The following is a 15,208-nucleotide window of genomic DNA, read 5'->3' as shown; positions in this document are numbered from 1 at the left end:
TCGCCAGTCAAACCTCTTGCATCTCTGGCGGTGAGGCTGGTCCACTTCTTGATGTTGTCGATCCAGGTTGTCCTCTGTCTGCCTCGAGAGCGGCTTCCTTCTACTCTGCCTTCAAGCACAGTGCGTTCCAGTGTGTCATCAGTTCTTCAGATGTGTCCAAAGTAGCAAAGTTTCCTTTGGATAACGGTTTGCAGAAGTATTGGTTTCGTGCCAATCCTTTCTAGGATGAAATTGTTGGATCTCCTTTCAATGTATGATACCCTGAGGATCTGTATGTCCACATCTCAAATGCTGTCAGCTTCTTTTCATCAGCTGCTTTGAGGGTCCATGTTTCACAGCCATATCGGGTTACTGGCCAGACGAGACTCTCGAGGAGGCATATCTTGGTGTCAGTGCTCACCGATCTATCTTTCCAGATGTTCCAGAGTTTGGTAGTGCTTGTGCGTGCCTTTGCTAGCCTCCGCCTTATTTCCTTGCTGCATTCGTTTGTGTCATTTAGTACTGCACCAAGGTATATAAAGGAGGACATTTGTTCGATCTTGTCGTTTCCGATGTAGATGTCAGCTTGAATTGCAGTTTTGCTTATCACCATAACTTTGGTCTTTTTGCCATTTATCAGCAATCCAAATTCAGCAGAGACTTTTGCAACATTATTGAGTAGTGCTTGTAGGTCGTCTTCTGTTGTGGCTAGCAGGGCTCTTCCTCCTATTTTAATGTCAGTGTTGTCTGGAATTGCCAGTCTCATGATCATCTCGGTGTAGATGTTTAAGAAGGTGTGGAGAAAGGATGCAGCCTTGGCAGACTTCTTTCCCATTGCAGAATGATTCAGTCTTGCCAGATGTGGTCCGAAGGCTGAAGGATTGCGTAGCATACAGTGATTCTAGAAGAGCCACTAGGTGTGGTGCCACGCCCAGCTGAATTATTGTCGTCCACAGTTTGGTATATTGGACACAGTCAAACGCCTTTAGGTAGTCTGTGAAGCAGATGTACAGGGGGGTATTGACCTCTCTTATTTTCTCCATTATTAGGCGCACGTTGAAGAGCTGGTCCCTGGTACCTCGGCCACTCCTGAAGCCATCCTGTTTGAGTGCAACTTCTCTATCTACGTAGTTCTTTAGTCTCTGAGATGATTATGAGTAGAACCTTGCTGGCGTGTAATATCAATGCAATTGTTTTGTAAGTACTGCACTGCAGGAGGTCCCCTTTCTTGGGAATTGGAACGTAGACAGATTTGCACCAGTCTGTTGGCCATTTGCCAGTCTTCCAGATGGCACAGACAATGCAGTGCAAGATGTGGGCCATTGAGGTGCCTGTTGCTTTCAGTAGTTCTGCTGGTATGTTGTCTGGACCAAGTGCTTTATTCTTTTTAATCATCTCGATTGCTCTTTCTACTTCTGACAGTAGTGGCTCTGGTTCATGTTCCAGTGTTGTCCAGTCAATGGCTTTGTCACTGTTTTCATTCTCGTGATTTTCATAGAGGAGCTTGGTGTACTTGAGTCACCTTTCCCTCACATCTGCAGCTTCTGTCAGAAATTTTCCCTTGTCATTTTTGATTGCACCAATTCTTGGTGTGAAGGTGCCGGTAAGTTCTTTTACTGCAGCACAAACTATCTTGCCTTTGGCCTCATTTTCCATGTTGGAACAGATGTGTTGTAGGTATGCTTCTTTGTCAAGCCTGCAACGTCGTCGTACTTCACGCTTCAGCTCCTTGTATTCCTTACTTGTTCCTTTCTGACCTTTCACCAATCTCTTCTTTTCTACTGCATACAGCATTTCATTTGTGATCCATTCTGTGCCTTTGTGCTTGTGTCGCTTTGGAATGTGTTTCTCTGCTGCTGTTGTCAATGCATCTCTTGTTGCGTTCCAAAGTTCTTCTGGTTCGACCTCTTCTTGTAAGTTCAGCAGGGCTTCAAAATTGTTGCAAACCTCTATGCTGAAAGAGTTTGGGTATGTCTGAGAGGTCATATCTGACTGCTGGCTTTGCTTGTTTTACGTTCTTAACCCTGAGCTTCATCTTGGCCTACAGCAGTTGATGATCAGTATCACAGTCAGCTCCCAGATATGTCCTCCATTTCAAAATATTTGATTTCCCTCTTTTGTTGGGGAGGATATAATCAATCTGGTTCCTGGTTTTACCATCAGGAGCTGACCGTGTGAATTTGCACCGAGGGTGTTGAGCAAACATTGTGTTCATTATGCAGAGGTGGTTTTCTTGACAGAGCTCAACTAGCCGTGTCCCCCGTTCATTTGGTGTTCCTAAACCGTTGTTTCCCATGACTTCCTTATACTTTTGTATTGAAATCACCTAAAATGAGCACATCATCAGTTTTCGGAGTATCATCAATGAGGCCTTGCAGGTTGTTATCATGTCCCTCAAGCTCTTCCTCCTCTGCATCGCTAGTTGGTGAGTAGTTGACAATGAGTGTGATTGGGAAAGGCTTGCATTGTATGCGGATGGACATTATACTTTATTGTCACCAAACAATTGATACTAGAGCGTACAATCATCACAGCGATATTTGATTCTGCGCTTTGCATTCCCTGGAGTACAAATCGATAGTAAATATTAAAAATTTAAATTGTAAATCACAAATAGAAAACAGAGAAGGGAAAGTAAGGTAGTGCAAAAAAACCGAGAGGCAGGTCCAGATATTTGGAGGGTACGGCCCTGATCCGGGTCAGGATCTGTTCAGCAGTCTTATCACAGTTGGAAAGAAGCTGTTCCCAAATCTGGTCGTACATGTCTTCAAGCACCTGAGCCTTCTCCCGGAGGGAAGAGGGATGAAAAGTGTGTTGGCTGGGTGGGTCGTGTTCTTGATTATCCTGGCAGCACTGCTCAAACAGCGTGCGGTGTAAAGTGAGTCCAAGGACGGAAGATTGGTTTCTGTGATGTGCTGCGCTGTGTTCACGATCTTCTGCAGCTTCTTCCGGTCTTGGACAGGGCAACCTCCATACCAGGTTGTGATGCACCCTAGAAGAATGCTTTTATGGTGCATCTATAAAAAAAAATAGTGAGGGTTTTAGGGGACAGGCCAAATTTCTTTAGCTTTCTCAGGAAGTAAAGGCGCTGGTGGGCCTTCTTGGCAGTGGACTCTGCTTGGTTGGACCAAGTCAGGTCATTTGTGATATTGACCCCGAGGAACCTAAAGCTTTTGACCTGTTCCACTTGCGCACCACCAATGCAAATTGGGTCGTGCGGTCCGCTACTCCTTCTGAAGTCAAGAACCAATTCTTTCGTCTTGCTGACGCTGAGGGATAGGTTATTGTCTTTGCACAATGCCACCAGGTTCTTAATTTCCTCTCTGTACTCAAACTCATCATTACCCGACATACGGCCTACAGTTGTTGTGTCATCAGCAAACTTATATATTGAGTTCAATGGAAACCTTGGCTACACAATCATGGGTGTACAGTGAGTACAGCAGGGGGCTGAGTACACAGCCTTGTGGGGCTCAGAGTGATTGTAGAGGAGAGCTTCTCCCCTATTTTTTACAGCCTGGGTCCATTAGTCGTTTGTTCAATGGATTGTAGCCTAGTACTGCTTTAGCTATTCCTTGCTTCGAGATGAATGCAACACCTGCTCTTCCTCCTTTCTCAGATCCGGAGTAGTACATTGTGTAGCTGTTCTTTGTTGTAAAATGACCTCTGTCAGACCATCTGATCTCTGTTATTCCAATGATATCGCAGCCGATTTCATGGATGAGCAGGTGAAGTTTCCCTTTACTGCTTAGAGTGCAGACATTCCAAGTGCCAATATTGATATAATGTTTGTTAAGTCTGAAGGTCTTCGTCCCAGCACTGGTTGTGTCAGATTCTGGGGTTCCTGGAAGAAGGTTTTCCCCCAGAGTTGTCATTATGACCAGAGGTACTTGAAGTGCCATCAGCCTCTTCCCCAGTAGCATTGTACCCTGCAGGTCCCACTGCCCACAGAAAGGTTTTTGTCATTCATAGAGTGAAAGTGGTTGTCTTGGAGGAAAGAGGATTCTTAGTGTAATAACTTTAGTTATTACATTAAGAAATTGGTTTAAGTCTTCAACCTCCTGAATGTTCATTAATTGTCAAATAATTTTCAAAATTATCTTCATTATTCTAGGAGTTTCACATTTTGAAATTCAATTTAACCTTTAGAAAAATAAAGGTTAAGTGTCTTTCTAGGGAAAGTATCTGGTTCTTTATTCCCTGGAGTGCAGAACTATGAAGGATGACTTCATACAGATGGTCATAGAATTTTTTCTCAGGATTAGGTAGATCAAAATCTGAAGGCAGAGATGCAACATGAGTGGGGTAAAATTTACGGAGGGTAGTGAATATCTGGAATGAGCTGTCAGGGGAAGTGGTTGATTGCAACTTTTGAGATATTTTGATAGGTACATGGGTAGAGGGGCTTGGAGTGTTATAGGTCAAATGCAGGAAACTGGAACGAGCAGGAAGGATGCTGTGCTTGGTATTGACCAGTTGTGTAAAAGGGCCTGTTTCAGTGCTGTATTACTCTGAATCTGTCAGCTTTTCACTTGTGGTACAGCCAGCAACCAAATTCAGTACCTCTGGCAACAACACAGTAGATCTATCTGGCTATAAGTGGATAGTGTTCCAACTTTCCAAGTATTCTTGCACGTCCACCCATTATAATCTCCCTCTGTTTAGATTATTTAGATTATGAGAACACTCAATCCTCTTTTATTGTCACTTAGAAATGCAGACATGCATTAAAAATGATACAATTTAGGCAGATACTTGTGGTTACATTTGGAATGGACACGTTTGTGTAGGAGAGGCTGAAGAATGTTCAGGCTTCCAGGTGTCATTTGAACATCCTGGGAGTAAGTCCGCAGCCAGTCGAAGAGCCCATTAGTTGCAGACTGCAGCCTCAGTTCAGCACAGAGGCAAGTAAACCTTGCGGAGCAGTGAGCTGAACACCAGCTCATCCCTCGCCTCCGACCTCAAAACCCTGATCTTTTCAATCTGGCTCTGTGTTTAAATCATTGTAAGTGAGGAGTTCTGTACTCAACAATACTCAAAAACTAGCAGAAAGTTAAAAGTTGTACTTGCAGCTTTATTGGTGCTGTAATCTTTGAGTTACTCAAATGAATTTGTAACTTGTAACATTTATCAGAATGGGTTTATTATTGTCACATGAGATACAGTGAAAACCGTATCTTGTGTATTGTTCACACAGATTAGATTATTACAGAGCATTAAGCTAGAACAAGGTAAAACAATAATAGAGTGCAGAATAAAGTGTAACAGCCACAGAAAGGGCACTGGAAGGAAAGAATGAGATGTAAGCTCATAACGTAGTAGATTGTAAGTGTTCATCTTATCATACTTGGAAATCATTTAATAGTCTTAACAGCAGAGCAGAAGCTGTTCTTTAGCTTGGTGATTTCAGGCTTTTGTATCTTCTGCCCGATGGAAGAGGGGAGGATGGAATTTCTGGGGCGGGTGGGCTTTTGGATTACGTTGAGGTAGTGAGATGTATAGATAGATAGAGAGACGGATTTTCGTGATGTGCTGAGCTGTGTCCACAACTTTGAAGTTCCTTGCTGTCATATGCTGAACAGTTATCATACCAATCTGTGATGCATCCAAATAGGATTTTTTTAAACGGTGCATCAATTTTAAAAATTAGTGAGTTGAAGGGGACAGGCCAAATCTGTTTAGCTTTCTGTGAAGGTAGAGCTGCTGGTGAGCTGTCTTAGCTGTAGCATCTGTGTGGTTGGACCATGACAGTCTACTGGTGATGTTCACTCCTAGGAATTTGAAGTTCTCAACCTCCACACTGTTGATATAGACAGGAGCATGTGCACTGCATCCCTTTCTGAAGTCAATGACAAGCTTTTGTGTTTCGCTGGCATCAAGAGGAAGGTTGTCTATCTCCTTCCTGTACTCGGAGTTATTATTTGAGATGTGGCCCACTATGGTGGTGTCTAAATGATGGAATTGGAGCAGAATCTGCTGCAGTAGCCACAAGTCTACAGAGGGTAGTGTATCTTGTATTTCCCATTTCAGCTGACACACAGCTGTACTCTTGTACAGGCAAGATATTCTTTAAATCTGTACAAATAATTTATTGTTGAATTTTGTTAATCTTTTCACATCTAACTGGGCATATTCTGTAGTTCATTTGGTTTCGTATTTTGGTTGGGTAAAGATCTGGTCAAGTCATTTACTGTCTTTCAGTGATTTGACAGCTTTTGTATTTTACATACAGTTCAAAACTGTCAATATAACAGAAATATTAAGCTAATTATTTATAAAAGGAATTGGGGGGCCTTTGCGATGCTTAGGCTTTGGCAGTGGAAAAAAAGAATGTGTTGGTGCAGGAGTTTAAATCCCAAAGAGTTTGGTATACTGCTCATCATTATGAAACCTTACATTCTTATTGTAAAATGTTATATTGTTTCATTTAGTATCTCCTGCAAGTGGCTTCTTATTTAAGTTGTTTCTAATCAATTTGTTTATTGATATGTTTTGTCCTTTCAAGATTTTTAAAAACCTGATCAAACATCTTTGCTGTTGATGTTGTATTTGATATTAGTGAAGATTCTGTCTCTATCAACTGACCCCCCGAAATGGAAATTAAGCATGTGACATGAGGAGTTGCACTGTTTGCAGACCTGAGAATATGCTCAAACCAATGATGTGGCAATGTCTTGAGGACAGTAAAACTGTGTTTAATATTGACCTCGATCTGCTTCTGAAGGTTTGAATGGGTTGTTTCAATTTTATCTGTAATTAAAATATTTTGTGTTTAAATAGTCTAATTGTGTCATTTGTATTTCTTCTGAAATCGTCTCTATTAAAAATGCTTAAAACTGAAAATTGTGCCCCTCCAATTTGCTTTCCTTCTTGCCTTGATTCATAAATGAATAAAATTTTGGGAGAGGTGGGGCGGGGAGAGAGAGAACTGGGGAGTGAAATGGTCTGCAGAGGTGGGTTGATTGGCCTGTGTATAATTGTTCTTATTCTTTGTATAAATGTATACCATAGAGATGACCTTAATACATTCAAGTGAAAGTGTCTTTAAACAACCTAAACTTGTTGTTATAAGCATGTACAGATTCTGTGTTCGAGTAGGTCACTCAGGTATTGTAAACATGCTCTTCCATTCAATTAAATCACAACTGATCTGAATGTAATCCCATTTCTGCGTTATTGTCCAGTCTCAATTCTTCACATCCTTTCTTATTAGGAATCTATCTGCTTCGACTTTACAAATATTCAAAGATGGCCATTTTCCACCTTGGCATAACAAAGACTCATTATCAGAGGAAAAAGTAGTTCTTCACCTCTTTAAATGGGTGACCCAATATCTTTAAACTGTGTATGTACTTGACATATCATTTCTACCATGTTATCAGAATACACTTTAGTGATGCAATCTGTTAACAATGAAAGTTGTTCTTTGTTATGGACTAATACTTCTGATTTACTTCAGTGAGAAGGTTGTAATTGAAAAATTCATGGAAGGGGACATGGAAATTCTCAAAACGTTATTAAGAAGGAGAAAGGCAAGGAAGAGATTATTGGGCATTCACAGAATTTTCTAAATCTTTGCTGACTAGAGATGATGTGCTAGATGACTGCAGAACAGTAAACATGGAGCCTTTATTCAAGAAGAGCATCTAGGATAAGCCAGGTAATTACAGACATGAGTCTTAACATCTGGTAATGAAGTTACTGGGAGAGAAGTTCTGAGGCCCAAGTTTAATCAAAGTTGACGACTTTATTAGAGGGAAGATGCTTTCTGATCAATTTGGTAATTAACTGAAATTTTCTATTAACAACATAGATGTGAGTGTAAACTGAAGGATAAATATGTAGAGACTCAACCAAGACAGTCCTGTACTATATGATCAGGGGTTAATGGGGCTGTTGTATCCAAGAGTTTGGTTGCAAGGTAAGAGTACTGCTGAAAAATATTCACCATATACTCCATCTCAATTCATACATGGATCCTTGCTTGAGGCACAAGATGGGTGAAACTAGCATTAAAAACTTTATTACCAAAGCCTTACCTTTGTATTAATTATATTAAAGGACAATAGATATGCCTTGAGTTTCTGATTCCTTTATTTTATCTTTAAATATAAAAATGTTATTCAGCTTGAATCATCTGGATCTGGATGGGCTGTTGTAGTTCTTAGGCGTTCCCTGGGGGGATAAAAAGGTTTTTCAAAAAAAAAGAGCTGAGGGATAAAGACAACAATGATTTAGCATGAATTACATTATTCTACGATGCAGCATTTTTGTAGGCAGGAGTCTTTAAGAGTGCAATTTTAACATGGAGTTGTAAATCCAAAACTAGAAGCAAAATACTGTACATAAATAAAGCCAAAGGGTGCAAACTTACTCCATGTACTTGTTTCTTTCTAAGTTGTCCAGGGATCGCTGTGTTTTGGACCTGAAACATGAATTGTAAGTATTCACTGGTCTTGGATCATATTTCATGGGGTCATAGCGGCCAACACCAATATTATTCTGCAACAGAAGAAGATTATTGGTAGATTGGGAGCGGGGAAGGCTACTCATTACAAAGCTCAATTTCCCCAATCCCAGCACATTTATTTTATCCATTCTTGTTGAAAGTATTGACTATTTTAACAAGTCCCATGATATAAATCAGATAATTAAATGTATTGTCATTCTTTATCAATCATAAAGTTGGTTCTTTACATCATCACAGTGCTGAAGTTGACACTGTTGCATATCCCCAATGTTGCATCGTACATTGGGTGACGAGGTATACTCACTGTAGATTGTTTGACTGAATTTGAGGGTAAAGCAGCATAGGATTCTACTTTTCCTTCAGCTCCTCCCACTTTATCCAAACTCAGGTGGAGGGGGTGCTGAAGAGGTAGCCATGGGCATCTGCATGGGCCCCAGCTAGGTCTGCCTTTACGTTGGCCACGTAGAACAGTCCATATTTGAAGCTTTCCCCCAGCTCTTCCTCTGCTACTTTGACAATTGCATTGGTGCTGCCTCATGCACCCATGCTGAGCTAGTCACTTTTATCAACTTTGCCTTTAACTTCCACCCTGCCTTTAAGTTCACTTGGGTCATCTCTGACATCTCCCTCCCCTTTCTCACCTGTCTCCATCTCTGGAGACAAACTGTCAACCAACGTCATTTATAAACCCACCAATTCCCACAGTTATCTTGACTATACCTCTTTCCATCCTACCTCCTGTAAAAATGTTATTCCCTTTTCTCAGTTCCTCTGCCACATCTGTTCCCAGGAATTGGCTTTCCATTCCAGGACGTCAGAGATTCTTCCTCCTTCAAAGAATGGGGCTTCCTTCCTTCCTTCCACTATTGATGCTGCTGTCATTCCTATATTTCCCAAACATCTGTGCTCATCCCATCCTCCCACCGCCTTAACAATCCTTGCCCATCACCCCATCAGTCTCCGCATCCAACACACCATCCTCTACAACTTCCACCATCTCCAAAGGGATCCTACCACTAAACCTGTCTCTCCCTTCTTCTCTCCCCCCCCCCCCTTTCCCACAGGGATTTCTCCCCCCACCATTCCTTTGTCTTCCACTTGTCCCTCCTCACTAATCTCCCTTCAGGCACTTATCCTTGCAAGCGGCCCAAGTACTACACCTGCCTTCCCACCACCTCCCTCACCTCATTCAGGGCAACCATACAGTCCTTACAGGTGAGACAACACTTCACCTGTGAACTTGCTGGGATTGTCTATTGTGTCCAGTGCTCCTGCTGTGATCTCATCTATAGTGGTAAGACCCCTCGTAAATTTGAGTAACCGCCTTGTCGAACACTTCTACTCCATCCGCCAAAAGTGCAACTTCCTAGTGGCCAAATATTTTAATTCTGATTCCCATTACTGTTCTGACATGTGCCAAGATGAGGCCACCCTCAGAATGGAGGAGAAACACCTGAGTAGCTTCCAACCTGATGGCATGAATATTGATTTCTCCTTCCAGCTTTAAAAAAAAAACCTTTTCCCTCCCCCTTACCTCTTCCTCCATTACCCACTCTGGCCTTTAACTTCTTCTCACCTACCTATCACTTCTCCTTGGATCCCCTCCTTCCCTTTTTCCTATGGTCCACTATCCTCTCCTATCAGATTCCCTCTTCTCCAACCCTTTACCCACCTAGCCTCACCTATTACCTTCCAGCTAGCCTCCTTCCACTACCCACCTTTTTTTCTGGCATTTTCTTCCTTCCTTCCTTCCCAGGCCTGAAGAAGAGTCCAGACCCATAATGTCAGCTGTTTATTCGTTTCTATTGATGCTGCTTGAACTGCTGGGTTCTTCCAGCATGTTGTGTGTGGCGCATGGGATACTAGAGTCATTCAGCCAGAGATATCAGAACATGAGAATGCAAATTCAAATTCGAACATAGCACATCTGAAATAAAATGCCATGAGCAGTAAGGCTGATTATCAAACAAGTAGATTGTCTTCAAAGATATAAGAAAATCTGTGGATGCTGGAAGTCTTGAACACACACAAAATGCTGGAACCACTAGGCAGGTCAGGCGCCATCAATGGAGAGAAATGAACGGTCAACATCTCAGGGAGAGATCCTTATTCAGGACCTGATCTGATGTCAGGGCAGTCTTCAAGCCTTTTATGGTTCACAAATGGCCTTTAGCGGTTGATTTCCCACACACGGCCTATTTGTAGCTTCCAAACACTCAGTGTGATGAGTTGCCATTAACTGAAAATAATGAGCAAGATACTGACTTTTATCAACACTGTCTTAAAAAAAAAAAAAAAAATCTAGATCAACCATTCAGCACTAGATTTGACATAGATGCTCCGAGACATTGGCAAAGTTGTTCCCACTAGAAGGTGGGCCCATAAAAATGGAGAGCTGTAACAGAGATTAGACAGGCAATAGTCTGACAAACATGCCAATGTCCTATCTTTCAGTCAAATATTTAGGCTCTTTCATCATCAACCCTGCTTGTGACTTACTCAGATAGTGGAGACATGACTAGAGGCAAGCAGGGTGAGGTTGTTGCCTTTTGGGAGAACTGTCAAAGGCCAAGGCCCCCTGGCTGAAGTGGGTTGCTTGACTTCATGTTCTAAGTCCTGTTCGGGTTGAATGTGAAAACCTCATTCTGCACAAGCCTCCAGTGAAAATAGTCATACCAATTCTATCTGGGCAATAGATGACACTGTACATTTTAATGCAGAATGAAAGGAATAGTCACTGCAATCCATGCAGTAAACATTGTTTTCTTGAATGAAAAAGGTGCTTTGGCATATTATATGGTGCTCATAAAAGTTGCGCCACATAATGAAGTTTTTGGTTTAGGCCTTTTAGACATAAACACACCTTACTTTTCAACAGACCAGTCTTATTATCTAACTAAATCTAGTCAGTTCAGCATCTGAGCCCATCTCAAGCAAGATGATAAAACAGAACTGAAGTGGCTTGGAGAGAGGATTACATAAGAAGTCCAGCAAATATCAGTGATCTGACATTGTGCATGTCCAAAAAAAAGTGCCTGGAGCTTCAAGCTTGGGCAACAGGGCTATATACTAAATATTTTGTACTGCCAGTATACTGTACCTCTGAAATGTGTTTAACATGTTTCAAAGGTTTGGAAGAAGAGTGCAAATAACTAATGCAATTGTATAGCACGATTAATGGTAACAGCTAGGGGTGAATTTTTAGGCAATTTAAATTCTTTGCAAACTCTGGGGCTACAGGCTAACTCCTTAGGTATTTGACTTTTCTTGAAACAATGGAATTAAAATAAAGTCTCTGCGTATTGCAGTGTGGGGTAAGATAGCTGCGTGGATTTCACACTTACAGCGTTACAGGTGAGTATTTTCATAGACGTACGTCCAGCCCGACCAGTGGATGACAAAAAGGGAGGTGGATTTTGATTTTCTGGTCTGGGAAGTTGTTTCATGTCATAAAAGTCAGTGTTACCCTGTGGGTCAAAGTGTACAAAGTTATCAGCAAAACCATTAATACTATTACAGCCCATAATTGTAATAGAATCAAAAACCCTGAGACTAACCGCTGGTTGCTGAAACAGATTTGCTGAACCATAATATATTCTCTCCACTGGGGGAAATGGGTACTGTTTAGCTGTCCTGAATTTCCCATGATTTTTCTTCTCTGCATTCCAAAGGTCATCAGTAAATGATTTGATGTTATACATTCCCGGGCTGAGGTTCAGTGGCTTCTACAAGACACAAGCACAAGTTTCTTTCCCACATTTATTCCAGGTTTTTCCCTATTGTGTCAATATCACTATGCATGACATGTCCACTTCTCTTTGCTGCTGTAACACCCACACCTCAATGTTCGACAAAAGCTTTGTCCCTACTTGGACTATATTTACCTCAACTTGCCCTAATGTTGTTATCTTTCTTCTAATTGTGCTGTACAAGTTATGTATAATTTATGTTAGCTTAAGTTTATGCATTTATGTTTGTATTACACTTTAAAAAGCTACTTTTAATGGTATTTATATACTGAGATTGTATTCCTGTGCTTATAAACCTGGAGACTGGTCACTTGCTTTCGACCTGTATGAGCATCCGTGTAAGACACGTTTCTCACCTTGTGTAGATGGACATATATTTTAAACTTAAAATTGTTCTACAGACCTGTAGTTTAAAGCTGCAAACCATTAATCAGGTCAACAAGCTGATGTGTTTTCCAGAGTGTGCCAGAAATTATAATGTAGCACCAAAACAATTGCCTATGCCGGTGACCCTACAGATTTGTTATATTTGTATGACGCACCCTCACTCCAATAAATGATTGCTCCAAAAGTTGTGAATATGTATTTCAGCTCTTTGTTAGCAATTAGCAAACATGCAATCTCAAAGCGATGAAACTTAAGTGTATACAAGTGTAAGCGAAGTGAATTGAGTGGTCAAAGATACGACCTCATCAGTCCCAAGCTACTACAAACTGTAATGAACAAAGCACGAAGCAACTTATTCCCTGCTCTTACTTATATGCCCCCACTCAATGTGTCCAGTTACCATGATAAACATCATAGATGCGCAACACAGAACACAATGCAGATAGAGAACAGATACATGCTCCTATATTATAGATACTTTCCATAATTCCCTTGACAATTATAAATATATGGAGAATTAACATACAAAAAGATCAAAGAGATATTCAGGTATTTTTTTTAAAAAGGGAAGAATTTGCATAGATTTGCTAGGCAATTTGAAAACAAAATCACTGCTCCTTTTCAATACTAATTTAGTTATAACTACATGAAATAAAACCCATTTTAAGGATATTTTTATGGCCAGTTTTATAGTCAACTAGCTCAGCCCTCACTCCATCCCATGGTAAAATTCCTCGGGGAGCACATTCCATGCTGCCAACTTACCAGTTCCACTTAAATTGTGCTCAGCAATAGAAGTGGCTGATCCAAAACCTTTTAGGGCGAGACGTGCCTAGATCGCAGAGTACAGGTTAAGTGTGAAAGTTGTCCCTAATGTGTCTTAATACCCTCAGAAGTATGAATTTTATCAATGACAACACAGCTTGCCAAATTAGTAACAAAGCTTGGAATAGCAACTGCTCTGCTTGTGCCTGCAAGAAACTACTCAGCATGAGGACACAGCTAGGCATAACACAAGAAACAGCCTTCCCCACTACAGACTCTGTCTATACATCTCACTGCCTCAGTAAAGCAGACAGCATAATCCAAAACCAGTTTTCAACCAGTTTTCTCTTCTCCCTTCGGGCAGAATATACAAGCTCAACGACAGCTTCTATCAGACTCTTTCACAGACCACTTTCAAAGACTTAAAGTACATTTATTATCAAGGTTTGTACACAGAATACAATTCTGAGCTTTTTTCTTCCTGTAGGCAGCTACGAAACAAAGAAACACCATGGAACCCTTCAAGAAAACATCAAACACCCAACGCGTGAAAAATAAATTGCACAAACAGCAAAAAGTGAGCAAACAACACATAGAATATCAACATCAAACCAGGAGTCCAATAGTATTAGATAGACTCTTGGTCTCACTGTCTACCTCATTATGATCTTGCACTTTATTGTTTACCTGCACTTTTTTTGGGAACTTTTACATTTTATTCTGCATTGTTATTGTTTTACCTTATTCTAGCTCAACGCACTGTGTAATGATTTGATCTGTATAAACAGTATGGAAGGCAAGCTTTTCACAGAATCTTGGTACACGTGACAATAATAATAAACCAAACCAAGGAGTAGGAAACATTTGGAGGTGTTTGCACAGAGAAACAATATGGTGATCTCTCACCACTTACTCCACGCTCATTCTTACAACATAGCAACAGAAGGAAAAGGGCTATAAATTAAATATCGTCGTGTGCATTTTATTGATAGCATAGGTGCAATAAAAATTAAGTTTAGCATATGATGCCCAATTCATCGCCACATATCCTTGGACTGCCATTAAAGTTTACAGTAGCCTTTTTGTAAGATGTTTGCCTTTAATTAACACAGGTCATATTTCAGTTTTGAAGTGATGCTCCTCTTACCTTGGCATACCATGTTGACCCAACGTCCACCTGTGTGATTCTCTCTAACCTGCCGAACTTACCTGCTATGTATCTCAGTATCATATTTCCCAACACCTGAAAGGCCTGAGCCAAATGCCAGCTCCTCATGTCAACGTTGACCTCATTTACACCAATTATACCTGAGGATAAATTCAGGATTACCTCTGTGGGGCCAGCCGTTTCCTGCCTGTAATTCGGCACTATTGAATTTATGTTCTCAGTGTTTTGACTCAGCATTTCACAGCTGTCTCCAGTGTGCCCTTGGCTAATGTTGGTACCTTTCACTAGGTCTTATAACAAAGAACCAAAAAAACAGAGTGGATCTGTTTATTACTTTTAAGGAAAAGACCACCTTCTACTCCTCAGAATGGATGGCAGGAAGCTTCTGCTTTTCAGCTTACAAAGTTCATTTTTATGCAATTCTTTTGCTGTTATCTGTTCTGGCTGAGTCAGCCACCACCCCCCACCACCCCAGCAGCTGCAGCCTGTTTCATTTCTATCCAAGGCCATGCAATGTACACAATAAACAATGATCAGAACATTACAAACCTCCTGTCACGTACCCTGAGCACATAGCAAAGCACTCTGGGATTATACCAGTTCCATTGCATCACATTACAAGATTAAATACATAAAAACGTCAGTTTCAAATATATTTCCGTACTAAGTGAGAGTACCGGAGAAAAGGGT

General features: G+C 41.0%; 2 protein-coding genes across 5 annotated transcripts in view; one reads left to right on the top strand and one right to left on the bottom strand.

The window, feature by feature from the left end:
- dhcr24 (24-dehydrocholesterol reductase) overlaps positions 1 to 15,208 on the top strand; it is a 39,721-nt gene that overhangs the window by 21,688 nt on the left and 2,825 nt on the right. For 2 of the 4 annotated variants that reach the window (XM_072273597.1, XM_072273594.1), the window contains one exon: positions 6,485 to 7,134. The exons of 1 other annotated variant lie outside the window; for it this stretch is intronic. The gene's annotated coding sequence lies outside the window, so the exon portion shown is untranslated. Of the gene's footprint in view, positions 1 to 6,484; positions 7,135 to 15,208 lie in introns of those variants that run through there. One more of the 4 variants, XM_072273595.1, reaches the window with a different exon arrangement.
- Positions 8,056 to 15,208, bottom strand: part of LOC140206443 (ciliary microtubule-associated protein 2-like) — a 30,233-nt gene continuing 23,080 nt past the window's right edge. Inside the window, exons 7-10 of the mRNA XM_072274811.1 lie at positions 12,007 to 12,174; positions 11,794 to 11,916; positions 8,354 to 8,481; positions 8,056 to 8,154 (exon numbers count right to left, since the gene is read on the bottom strand). Of these exons, the coding sequence (XP_072130912.1) occupies positions 8,103 to 8,154; positions 8,354 to 8,481; positions 11,794 to 11,916; positions 12,007 to 12,174 (471 nt within the window). The 3' untranslated portion in view covers positions 8,056 to 8,102. The remainder of the gene's footprint in view (positions 8,155 to 8,353; positions 8,482 to 11,793; positions 11,917 to 12,006; positions 12,175 to 15,208) is intronic.

Source organism: Mobula birostris, chromosome 12 (genome assembly GCF_030028105.1).
Source record: "Mobula birostris isolate sMobBir1 chromosome 12, sMobBir1.hap1, whole genome shotgun sequence".
Classification (NCBI taxonomy): Eukaryota; Metazoa; Chordata; class Chondrichthyes; order Myliobatiformes; family Myliobatidae; genus Mobula; species Mobula birostris.
The sequence above is the reverse complement of the archived record's forward strand: the minus strand, read 5'-3'. Positions and strand labels throughout refer to the sequence as shown.